This window comes from Pungitius pungitius, chromosome 11 (genome assembly GCF_949316345.1).
Source record: "Pungitius pungitius chromosome 11, fPunPun2.1, whole genome shotgun sequence".
In the NCBI taxonomy this organism is placed as follows: domain Eukaryota; kingdom Metazoa; phylum Chordata; class Actinopteri; order Perciformes; family Gasterosteidae; genus Pungitius; species Pungitius pungitius.
In genome coordinates, this window is record NC_084910.1 from 14502525 (window position 1) to 14514889 (window position 12365).

Sequence of the window (12365 nt, forward strand, 5' to 3'; positions counted from 1 at the left end):
CGTCTCACTCATCACCCCAACCGACTCAGTCCTGTCGCCCATGACCTCCAACTCAGCCGACTGCCTCACACCTAGCGACTCCTGGACGAGCGGGGAAGGAGGGGTTGGTGGAGGCGGGTGGCGAGCTCTGGGAAATGAAACGCCACATCGAGACTCCGCCTATTTCTCAGACAGCGACGTGGAGGGGGAGGGGATGAACAGGAGGACCAGTGATGGACTTTTTACTTCCAGGCCGAGCAGCGGTCGAGGAGGCGATCGCGGAACACTGACTGGAATTGAGGAAAAGACCGAGGAGGAGGCAGAGATAGGAGAAAAGAGCCCATTGAGAAACAGCATACATCTGTCAGATGGCAAAGGGGAATTTGGAGAAACAATTGAACTGTGTGAGGAAACGAGGACTCCATGTCAACCTGCTACGGGAAATGCCGTCTTCAATTTCGGTGCTGACAGAAATATTCTAAACAAAGGGCTGGAGTCAACACAGAGAGACGATTTTGGCATTTTCCAAAACGAAAGTAAAAAGTCAACACTGCTGTGTGACGATCCTCAGGCTAAGGACTGTGTTGACTTAATTGATGAATTGTTCTCAAAATTAAACGACGAGCCAGTGAAAGGGCCGCACAGCTGTGGGTATCCAAAGGACAACAGCTTCCAAGAAGGCATCATCTCTCTAATAACAGATTGCACACACCAGGACTCTGCAGAGAACAGTTTAAACCTACAATCCAACAGCATTGCTGAGACAAATAATTTGATTGAATCCGAATCTGGCAGCCGGTCAAACGATTGTGTGCTGAGGGCCAGCAATAAACAATACACAAGTGTTGCAGACGCAGGTGTTGATCTCTCTGCACTGGAATCACTCAAACCCGGAAATGACACTGTGGAATATGTAACCCCATCCCAGGTTGACAAAAGAGAATCAAGATTATCGAAACTCTACGGCATTCACACCGGCGAGTCCCCTCTCGGCGATGACACCCCGTCAGCAGTCGAGCCGGGTGACGATGACAAGCCTGTCTATGATGAATCGAGCGGTTCGACCTGTCCTTCTTGGGCCGAGGAGGGTGCTGAAGAGCCCGAGGGGGGTGAGGAGAGGCCTGGTCTCGACCACAACGAGCTGGGCCTGAGGAACCTCCGCTGTTCAGACGGCGGCGAGCACAAGAAGGTCACGACAGAGACGGAGAAACAGCTGGTCGCCGCGGAGCTGAGTAACGCCCTGAAGGAGAAGTCGCCCTCGAGAGGAGCGGCCGGTCGGGTGCACTCCGCTAACAGTGCAGAAAAGGACTCATGCGAGGGACTGGATGTGAAGACCAAGGAGCTATGGAGCGCTCTGGAGGAGGATGAAGAAAAGGCCGCTTCCGGCGTCGTCAGCGGAGAGTTTGACTGCCACCGTTTTTCCCAGTCAAGCGACTTGCGTTTGTGGCCCAATGAAAACGACCAGTGGGCCTCTCCGGAGAGGAGACGCCAGGACGCCGAACTGAGAGCGGAACTGTTCTCCGGGTTCACTGATAAGGCGTGGGAGGTGGGGGAGAGGCTCGTTGTGGGTCAGGAGTTTTGGGAGACTGAAGAAAACGATGAACTCGCAGGAAGCGAACCGCACCCTGCCATCTTGGAGGGCTGCGAGGAAACCTGGAACGATGAAACGCAAGGACTTGCTGGTAAACTTGCCGTTAAGGAAGCATGGGAATCTGCCGGCGACAATGAGCGACAAGCTCTCAATTTGTCGGATGTGCAACAGGAGGAAAATATTGAGGACGTAGGGGAAATCGGCACATTTAGCAAAGATCTAAAAAGAGAAACTTCCGAAATTGAGGTAGAGAATGTAGAAATTCCAGAGAGTGAGACCTCCGAAAAAGCAGAGAAGGAGATTTTGTCAGACGCAGACACAGTGCGGGACGGGGAAGATCCGCCAGACTCCATCGGAACAGAGGAAAATCTCAATTTCAACAGATGGCCTCAGAATCACCTACAAAAAGAAGGACAGACCTCAGCTGAGCTTGTTGACAACGAGACGGGCTCTAATTTAGAGAACTGCTTGAGTCACACTATGGATAACTCAAATATAACCATTTGCATCACCGAAGCTCCAGATGACAACTTTTCAGACCTGGAAAATGTTGAATCAGGCGCAGATTCAGAGGCTGAAACGAGGCCGTGGTTTGCTAGGCAACATGTAGAAGAGACGGTAAGCATTATGAATGAAGAAGATGATTACAGAGACATGCCTTCTCCACCCAATCCCCTCTCTTGTCCAAGTGACCTTGATGTGCAGGACGAGCTTGATCAGTCATATCCAAAGGTAGACAATTTCAGCTCAGTAGATTTCCCCAGTCCTCCAACAAGCATAGACCTTGATGTGCAATATGATAAATTAGAGAGTTTAGACGACTCGTTTCCTAGTCCACCACCGTCTGTTATAGAGGCAGAGGAATTTATTAGTCACATAAATCTAGAAGACTTTATTGCTAGCCCTGAGACAGAGCCGTGTATTTCCCCGACTCGTGTCGCCAATGTTTCAGAGCCGACTCTGCAAGAATCCCCACCTGCTATAACTCAGAGTAAAGGGATCTCCGCCAATCTGAACCGTCCCTCTGTGCACATAACCCCGGCTGATGAGAGCAACTCTGCATCCGTCATAACAGGGCAGGATGAACATAATAATCTGTTGCAGGAGACATCATCTGCCTCCCCATCGTCGCCCCAAGTTCCCCTCAGCAATCTCCCAGAATTACTGATTTCCGAGTGGAAAGATTTGGACGAAGAGCCCCTGGAGGATTTTGAAAAACTGGAACAACTGTGTTGCATATCTGGAGACGAGGAAGACTTTATTGATGATCATTTTTTGGGAAACCTAGAGCTGCTGGAGTCTTTGAAGAAAACACCCGAGCTGAAGGGCAGCAGTCTTGGTGATAGCCGCGCAGGTGATGGAACATGCGCCCCCCAAACTCCAGAGGGGAGCGCGGTCGATGATCGGACCTCCGATAACTCTGACAAACTGATCCTGGACTCTGAAGAGGAGAAGAATGACAGGCAGGGTTCGTTGGAATCGAGTCAAACATCTGATGTCAAGGATCAGGGCTCTCTCTGTAAGATGACGACAAAGAATGGCCTCATGATGCAGGTGAGAATATCTTGTTTGTTTTAAGAGTGCTCCCGGTATAACCGTCTGAATACATTCAATCCTCTTTACTGTTTTGTTTTGCTACTTCAGGTGTGTGAGGAGAGGCTTCAGTTCTCCCTCAGTGAAAATGTGAAAACAAACGTGCTGTGGGGGTCGACTGTTAAAGACACAGGGAAGCTGAGGCCCTGGGGGGAACCAATCAAAGAGAGCGGCAGTGAGCTCGTCACTGTCTTAGAACAAAAAGAGGATGAAAGGTAGGAAGAAGGTTGAACATGGAAATCTGAGGTTATGCAACACAAATTACAAAAATCATCTTACTTTACTCAGGTGGTATTTACAGTCGTCTTAACAGTGTCCAGCCATGGAGATCATTTGGGTTTATTACCAACTAGGTTCCTTCAACATAATACAGTGTATGGTGGGAACAAATGGATTTGCTTGAACTAAATCCACATTCCTCTTCAGAAGCATTGTCCCTGTTACTGATGGACCACACTGTGACACATTTAAGGGGGACTCTTTATTTTGCTGAACGTAGTTCCTTTAAAAAAAAAAAGAGAGATGAATAAAACAAAACATGGACACTTAAAACCAAAGCCTGTTAGCACAAGGTGAAAGAATATGATATTTTTGTGATCTGTCCTTTTCAGCATTCATGTTTTGATTCATTATTTTGTTGTTGTTAAAAGCCAAGAGGATGATGAAAGTTTCCCCGGCACTCAACCGCCCGCCGATGCTGATGAAACTAAAGCCGAGCCGCTCACTGTGATTGAACAACCTGAGGTCACAACCCCTCAGCCGACTGCAAACCAGGCGATGAAAGGTACCTTTGTGTTGCTAATATTGAAAGAAAGGAAGGAAAAATGTGCGGATGCCGATGACCAAATACCTGCTTGTAACCCAAAGCGAACGGTTCTGGTAGAGGGTCTGCGAACTCCAGATGTTTAAACGGTTTTCTGAGTGGAAGAGGTCGGGTACCTCTCACATGTAACCTCTCTTCCCTATTCTCATTTTCACAGCAAAACTAGCTCGTCTGTCTCTCGCCCTCCCTCCACTCGCTCTGACTCTTCCCCTCGTCCCCGCTGGTAAAGGAGGTTTTGGGGACGGTGCGATTGGAAATCGGATCGGAAGGCGGAGATGCATGTCCGCAGGGAGCGACCCTGACGACGAGGAGGAGGACGAACAGGAGGACGAAAGCTCCAAGAGGATGATTGTTGTCACGGAAACAGATGTGGACAAGCGTGTCGGCCTGAGGAGCCTCCTGAAATCCCCCAAAGAGCCGTTGGACCGAGAGAGGGACAGAGGAAGAAATGTGTCCTTTTTTGATGATGTCACAATCTATCTTTTTGATCAGGTATCTTCCGTTCTTCTTTGATTGTGACTGTTTTTAATATAATAAAAGCTGGCCTGACCGTACGTTTTTTTTCCATTTCAACAGGAAACTCCGACCAGTGAGTTGAGCAGTTCGGCCCCCACAAGTCCAGCTCCAGTGTCCGTCAAGAGCACCAAGCTGGATTTGCGTAGTAAGATCATTATATTTGTAGACATCTAATCATCTCACTTGAATGATGGGACCAGTAGTTGACGTTTTAATGGCATTGTGGGTCAATCGTCCACCACTTTTAATAATAAATGTTGTGCAGGAAGTCATCGTCCCCAGAGGACAAATCCTACAGACTTGGGTGAGTCAGGTCATCTCCTGACTTTTCCTCTAGTGCCAGCAGCAGGTTCTTCCTCATGAAAGCAGTCACTTTATGGATCGATCATATCGGAAGTAATTGTAATCACTCGTTCGAATGCCTGAAAAAAAGGTGACGTTACCAACGTCCCGATGTTGTGGCCTGTGCTAATTCAGCCTTATTCCTCTTTAGCTGCAGCAGGTTAGTGTTGTAGGAGGACTCCAATGTTAGCGTTGAGCTCAATCCATGCCTGTGTCTGAGTGCAGCATCAGAGAACTGCTTGTATGCAGCAGACTCTACACATCAGACGATGTGCATGAATCTGAAATAAGTCTATTTTTATACGCGCTGTCACTTCCACCTTGAGCCGCAGAATGACAGATTCAAATAGAAACTAACTCATCCCCTACCGGCTGAAATGAAGAAAAAAAACCTTTGTTGAACCATCTCCTCCCCAAACATGCAGCCAAAATGAATCCTCTGTAATTATCCCCATTGACACTGTGACATGTGGAACTAAGCAGTGACATAAATCCTGCACTCAACAATCCCGAGCTGTGTTTCCCAAACCATTTCCATTTTCTCTTTTGATTCGCTCTCTCCATTTTGGACACTGATTACCTCATTTCAAAGAATAATTGAATGTATTGCTCAGAATTTCCTTCGGGCTGTGTGTGCACACATGCAGAAATGCAGAAACTCCCAAATTAGATGCTTTTATGCTCATTCGTAGCCTTAAGAGTTGAAACTTTAAAGCCGTGAAAGAAGAGCCTGTGTTCTTTTGAGTTATTTTGAACTAAAAACGGAATTGCTTCTTTATGATTATATTATTAGATTCAAAACCTTTGATTTGTTATTTTCTGACTTGCCATTAGTTTGGTGCACGTTGATAATATCATACTCTGTTTGTATAGATGCCACAATCATTTATGTGCTTAGTTTCTGACCTCTATTCTTTTGCGTTTATTCAAAGAATATTGATTTCACATAGTGCTTGATTTTTTTTCTTCCTTTTCATCAGGGCCCAGCATCAAGAGCAAAGAATTGAAGAGGAAAGAGGATTTATCACTCAAACCAAGGTCGCCTGCGGGGGCCAAATCAGTGACATCATCGCGCTTCACTGTCAGCCCTGCCAACGACCCCCACTTGGTGTGATGTTTCATTGGGTGGGAAACTTTTAGAGCTGAACCCTCTTGGACTGGCCAGTGAATTAACCACAACAACCAGCCATTCACCCAGAGGCTATTTTTTTATTGAAGAGGCAATTTGAAGAATGGATCCCGTTCTAAAAGCTGGACACATTCCAGGTTTTACCAGCGACAGGATTTTGTATGACAGTGGTTGTTGTGCTCCTGCCTGCCACTATTTACAGAGTTTATTCATAGCCTTCAGCTACAAAAGTCTTTGGAAGAGGCAGCATATGCTAGAAGAGGAGCTCGGAGCTTTGTTGACAGCTATGCAGTTGGAGTCTTGCTGTGTACCAGCTAACCTTCTCTTTTTCTTCTTCATTTTGTTGTATTATTCCCCAGATGTGCGGGGAATGCCCTTTCTTTGGTCATTGATCTAACTATGTAAACACTTACAGTTACAGTCCTCTCTTTATTAAAGAAGTTTTTCATTGCAGTCAGTCAGTTGTTCTTGTAGGCAGCCGTTTGGAACAGAAATCGCTTGACACCTGTATTTGAGAATCCTCATTTGCATTTGTACAAATGTCATTATACACGTGAAACCGATATCATTTTAGAGCTGTTTACTTTTAGATGTATCTTTAGACTGCACGGAAAATGAAAACAGCTATGCTTCTTCATACTTTTAAAAATATTTTTCTTATGTTATTAATTTATATTCTTGACATGTGTTATATTGTTTAAATTATTTCTGTAAAGCGAGTCTTTATGCAATATTTTATTTATTTATTAATCTGTTTATTTATTTTCTTTCAGCAATTAGCATATATTAACTTAGCTATTATTTGTTTGGGACTGAATGCATCTAGTATCTTATACCTTCTCTAAGATCTTCATAACAAATAAATCTAAATATTTTCCCAAACGTGTTAATTGCTAAAAAAGAATTTTGTATAATTTTACTTGTTAATATATGCCAATCCATATGGAACTATGTCCTGTAATGTGTAATTATTTTCCAATGTCTAGGATTTTTTAGCTGTCTCGTCATTATTTTACCTGGTTTAAAGACCATTAATGTAGCTTAGCATGAAAAAATCAAAGCCTTTCAACAGTAAATAACTCCATTTGTTTGTGTAGGTGTGTTGATTTACCCTATTTTCTACTAATTACAGTCCATTCTGCAGTCTGGGTCCAACTATTCCATAAGATTTGTCTGTTTAAATGTTGGTTTAAAACCTGTATTGTTTAAAGAATGGTTTTCAAGGGGTAATTAAAAACAAGGGGAAATAAAAACTACAAAATGTGAACCTGTTATTGAACCATTTCATGGAAATAAATCGTATTGTTTTTTTTTTACTGTAAAGTGCACTATTTATTAATCTCCTGCTGAAAAAAATGTGTTTATGTAGTTTTGAGATATCTTGGCTGGGGACTGAAAACAACTTACCTGGAGTGTGAAAACCATTGTGTGAGAAATAAAAAAACTAGACAAGATAGCAAAGGAAGTGGTGAAAAGAGAATATTTAGGTGGAGGCAAATTAACACATTTTGACATAGTGAAACAAAGGAAGATAAAGTACAAAATAAGGCTAAAGGGGTAAGAAGCAGGTAAAACAACAGGAAATAACAATAATCACAAGTTAATTAAGAATTTTTCACAGCCACTTGAGCAGTGGACATAATTTATTTATATAATTTATAACTTAGTCCACACTTCAGATCAGCAGGCGGCGCTAATGCACCAGGAAGCTGTTGGCCAACTGCCGTTAAAAGCAAACGAAGAAGAAGGAGGAGCTTTGTACCGATTTCCCATGAAGCAGTTCGAATGTAACTACGTATATATTCTGCGTCGATCGGTTTGACTATGCCACCGTTTGACGAGCAAAACCTCTTTTAACAAAGTCGTTTTACCTAAAACAAGAGGAGGTTGGAGCCCTGATTGGGCAAATTTATTTTTATTTGAGCAACCAGAGTTTTTAGGTTAAAGGTAAGTGTATTTTTTAAGCTTTTAGTGGCATGATCAGACGTGTGTAGCTAACATTTGCTAACAAGCTAGCATTCGCCGTATGTTAACGAAACAATCACTACATTTAGACCTGAGTTTGTGTAACCCTTACTCAAATAGCTAGCCAATGCTTAATAATTACTTTTCGTCTAACACATTCATATTATTGATGCTGTCTTAAATAGTTTGATGCCATTGTTAGAGTTACGTTATAATGGGCCTTGGTGTTAACCTATTTTGGTCACAATTACAAGTAATTGCACTTATTGTAAGTCGCTTTGGATAAAAGCGTCAGCTAAATGACATGTAATGTAATTTCATTTTTGTCTCATCGTTAATTCGTATTTTTTATCTTCTTTAATGTCCTGCACTTTAATACCACCTCGTGAGTCTTCATAAGCATATTTTATAAGTTCTCTTTTAAGTTTTGTAACTTTAGATTTTATAATAGAAAGATTAAATGTCCTCAAACCGTCCTCTGCTGATGGCAGATGTCTCTGGCGGATGAGCTCCTGGCTGATTTGGAGGAGGCCGCAGATGAGGGGGATGATGGATTGTATCCAGAGGGAGAGGAGGAGGACAGTGATGGAGAAGTTACCCAGGGAAGGACGGAGGCAGGGCTCGAAGACATCCCAGAGGAGATGGAGGTGGACTATAGCAAAGCTGAGAGTGTTTCGTCCATTGCGAAGCTCCGCAATAGCAAACAGGTAAGTTGTCCCTTATGAGAGTCATTTTCGAGCGGACTTAGTTTTCTTCTGTTTTGGTCAACGAAAATGTTTGTCTTTAGTTTTCAGAAATTATGGATAAAATTACGATCTATAGTGGAAAACAGCACAAGAACTCAGAGGGTAAGTGTGACCGTGTTACATGGTCTACTGTGTTCATGACAATATGGTCTTTGTTCAAAAAAAGTTCCTCACACAATATCATTCCACAAACAATCGGAAACAAGTTGGCGTGATTTTGTTCTGTTTTTTTGTTTTTATTTTAGACTGTGGCCCGGTCGAGTCTAACCCAGAATACAGACTGATTGTCGCAGCCAATAACCTCACAGTGGAGATCGACAATGAGCTCAGTGAGTGGAACTTTGTAGCTTTTTTTTAAATGAGAAAAATGTAATGCTTTGCTCCATATAACCATTTGGTTTTTTTCTACCTCGGTTCCAGATATCATTCATAAGTTTACTCGGGACAAGTACTCCAAGAGGTTCCCGGAGCTTGAGTCTCTGGTGCCAGATTCTCTAGATTACATCCGCACGGTTAAGGTAAGACAAGTATATAAATATTTAAATGAAATGAAGGTATGTTGCGCAAAGTTGCTTTATCAAAAGGCTAATAATGAATTCTAACTCTTCTTTGAATTCAACATATATCGGTCACTAATGTCATGGAATCAATGATTTATTACATTTTAATCCGAGCGTATTAATCAGAGTTTATGTCAAGCGTAGTGTTCAAGGTAAATACATTAACTTGGCTTAATGCTGTAATGAAGTTAAGTCCTTCACAATTGCGACTCTCCCTGATAGGATTATATACACCTTTACAACATTTTAAAAGGTGTATATAATAAAGCTGGGCTTATTTGATCATTCAAAAGGTTATTCTGGCATCACATATCGTCCATTTTTACTCTCTGGTTAGGAACTGGGAAACAATCTGGAGAAATGCAAGACCAATGAAACTCTGCAGCAAATCCTCACCAATGCCACCATTATGGTTGTCAGTGTCACAGCCTCGACCACACAAGGGTGAGTTAGTAGACCTTTGTTGTTTATCGATTTAATTGTTACCTTCCAGAAGGCGTCGGAGCGTGACAGTCCACATTTAAATGCTTATCATGGAGTTGACTTTGCATTTTCATGGTTTTAGGACACTGCTAAGTGAGGATGAACTGAATCAACTAGAGGAGGCATGTGACATGGCTCTGGAGCTGAACCAGTCTAAACACAGGATCTATGAATATGTAGAGTCCAAGATGTCATTTATTGCCCCAAATCTGTCCATCATTGTTGGAGCGTCAACAGCTGCCAAGATCATGGGTGAGATGGAGAAAGATTTTAAATCGGTCATTTTTAATGGACACAATTAAATTATACATGTTTCTCAAATTATAATAATGATTATCCTTTCTCACGTCCTCCCTCTGGTTTCTCATCTGCCGCAGGTATCGCGGGCGGCCTCATCAACCTCTCCAAGATGCCTGCCTGTAACCTGATGCTGTTGGGAGCTCAGAGGAGAACCCTGTCTGGCTTTAGCAGCACATCCTTGCTGCCCCACACCGGCTACATCTACCACTGTGATGTTGTGCAGTCACTTCCACCGGTCAGTAAATCTAACAACAAAAACACATTAGTGTTTGCTTTTTTCCTTATATTATTTTATACTGAGAACCATGTTTTCCATTTTGTGTCTTCAGGACCTCAGGAGAAAAGCAGCTCGTCTGGTGTCTGCAAAATGCACTCTGGCTGCCCGAGTGGACAGTTTCCATGAGAGTTCAGTTGGCAAGGTGACAGCCCAAATAGAGAATATGCGCATTATTAAGCTGTGTGAAAACACAAAAGTGCAACAAGATAAATGTTGCAAAAAGGGCTTACACTGCCAAATAGTTGAGATTACATTTCTGACCCTGTCAATATTACGTTTTAAAACTTTGCTTTTGGCTTGATCTATATTAAAGGATTATATGTATCTAATTGTTTTTATTATTTGTAGGTTGGCTATGATCTAAAGGAAGAAATAGAAAGGAAATTTGATAAATGGCAAGAACCTCCGCCAGTGAAGCAGGTCAAACCGCTGCCAGCCCCTCTGGATGGACAGAGGAAGAAGAGAGGAGGAAGAAGGTACAAATCCGGTCTGCTTTGTAACACTAAGAAACAATAAACTTACATAACAATGTTTTTATCTTCACTTCACTCCTTTCCTGAAGGTATCGAAAGATGAAGGAGCGTCTTGGATTGACTGAGATCAGGAAACATGCAAACAGAATGACCTTTGCAGAGGTCAGTAGATGTTTTCTATAAAATCCACTATCAGGCAACTATATCAATGCATGTTTTCAGGTAATATCTAAAATATTAATACTCTTAATGGCACTTTGATACATAATAGTAATTTGGCTACTAGATCTAATACTCAAAGAATGTGTTTCAATACTAAATATTATACAGTCACTGTTTCTCTTATCAACATTGTACACTATTTTTATTTTTATGGAACGCATTTTTTTTCCAAAATGCTATAAGATGACCTTTTTTCCACATACTATGATTTTTCTTTCAGACTGGTTTCCACACTATTATGACTTTTTTTTGGAAAATTACTTTGACATTTATATATTTATATTTGGAACTTAAAACGCCACGAACTCTCTTCAAAACACTATACTATGTTTTTCTTTTTCTAACTATATTCTGAGTTTTGTCTAATATTTTGTCTACTATATTTCCTCTTTTCACTGTTTTGTTTTTCAACATTACCTTTTTGTAGGACAGTTTTTTTGTTTTGTTCCCTGATTAGAAAGTTGATGTACCTTTTTTAAAGGAACTCAACACTTTACCTTTTTCTGCATACACTATGACAAAGTTGTCCTGACTTTGAAATTCTGTTTTCAACAAACATTACAATGGGCATTTTGCACATTTTTAGCACCATCGTTTGTGATGTGACTTTCAGATTGAAGATGATGCGTATCAAGAGGACCTGGGCTTCAGTCTGGGTCAGCTGGGAAAGAGCGGCAGCGGGCGTGTCCGGCAGGCTCAAGTGAATGACGCCACCAAGGCCAGAATTTCCAAATCCCTACAGGTAAATCCTCATCTCCACTCCACCACTGAGTGATCGATTGATCGATCCCCTCCTGTCTCTTAACTTCCTCCATCTCTGTTGCACAACAGAGGACCTTGCAGAAGCAGAGCATGACGTATGGAGGAAAGTCCACAGTCAGAGACCGCTCCTCCGGAACCAGCTCCAGTGTGGCGTTCACTCCTCTTCAGGTAAAAAAAAAAAATCATCTTCTATTGAACATCCCTTTTGCACCGTGCAGGTTTATTTTAGTGAACCGACCCTTGTGCTCTCGTCTGCAGGGTTTGGAGATCGTAAACCCGCAGGCTGCAGAGAAGAAGGTGGCTGAAGCCAACCAGAAGTACTTCTCCAACATGGCAGAGTTCCTCAAAGTCAAAAAAGAAGCTAAGCCGTGAACTCAGACGCACATCCCCATGCGCACTCAACACTGTAAAGTGATGGTATATTATATCGCGTTTCACATGTGCTCTGTCCTGTATTTTACTTTTACTCTTTTCCTTTTTAATAAAACATGAAGATTTCATAAAGCGTCCCGTCTTCCCTAGAATAAAAAAAATCCTTCACTGTCTGAATACACCAATTAGCTGGTGTTAATATTGGCCAAAAGAATTTTGGCAAATCCACCGT

General features: G+C 42.4%; 2 protein-coding genes across 2 annotated transcripts; both read left to right on the plus strand.

Moving 5' to 3' along the window:
* The first annotated feature begins 6 nt into the window (after nucleotides 1-6).
* Nucleotides 7-6916, plus strand: LOC134132852 (dentin sialophosphoprotein-like). Its single transcript, XM_062565383.1, has 6 exons — nucleotides 7-3124; nucleotides 3215-3378; nucleotides 3814-3947; nucleotides 4144-4478; nucleotides 4563-4647; nucleotides 5825-6916. Exons 1-6 carry the CDS (start codon nucleotides 41-43, stop codon nucleotides 5956-5958), a joined length of 3936 nt encoding a protein of 1311 aa, XP_062421367.1. The 5' UTR covers nucleotides 7-40; the 3' UTR covers nucleotides 5959-6916.
* Nucleotides 6917-7741: 825 nt separating this feature from the next.
* On the plus strand, nucleotides 7742-12265 carry prpf31 (PRP31 pre-mRNA processing factor 31 homolog (yeast)). Its single transcript, XM_037453916.2, has 14 exons — nucleotides 7742-7920; nucleotides 8430-8645; nucleotides 8726-8786; nucleotides 8930-9013; nucleotides 9105-9202; nucleotides 9582-9688; nucleotides 9810-9979; nucleotides 10105-10262; nucleotides 10357-10446; nucleotides 10653-10780; nucleotides 10867-10939; nucleotides 11613-11741; nucleotides 11831-11929; nucleotides 12020-12265. Exons 2-14 carry the CDS (start codon nucleotides 8430-8432, stop codon nucleotides 12131-12133), a joined length of 1527 nt encoding a protein of 508 aa, XP_037309813.1. The 5' UTR covers nucleotides 7742-7920; the 3' UTR covers nucleotides 12134-12265.
* Nucleotides 12266-12365: the final 100 nt, after the last annotated feature.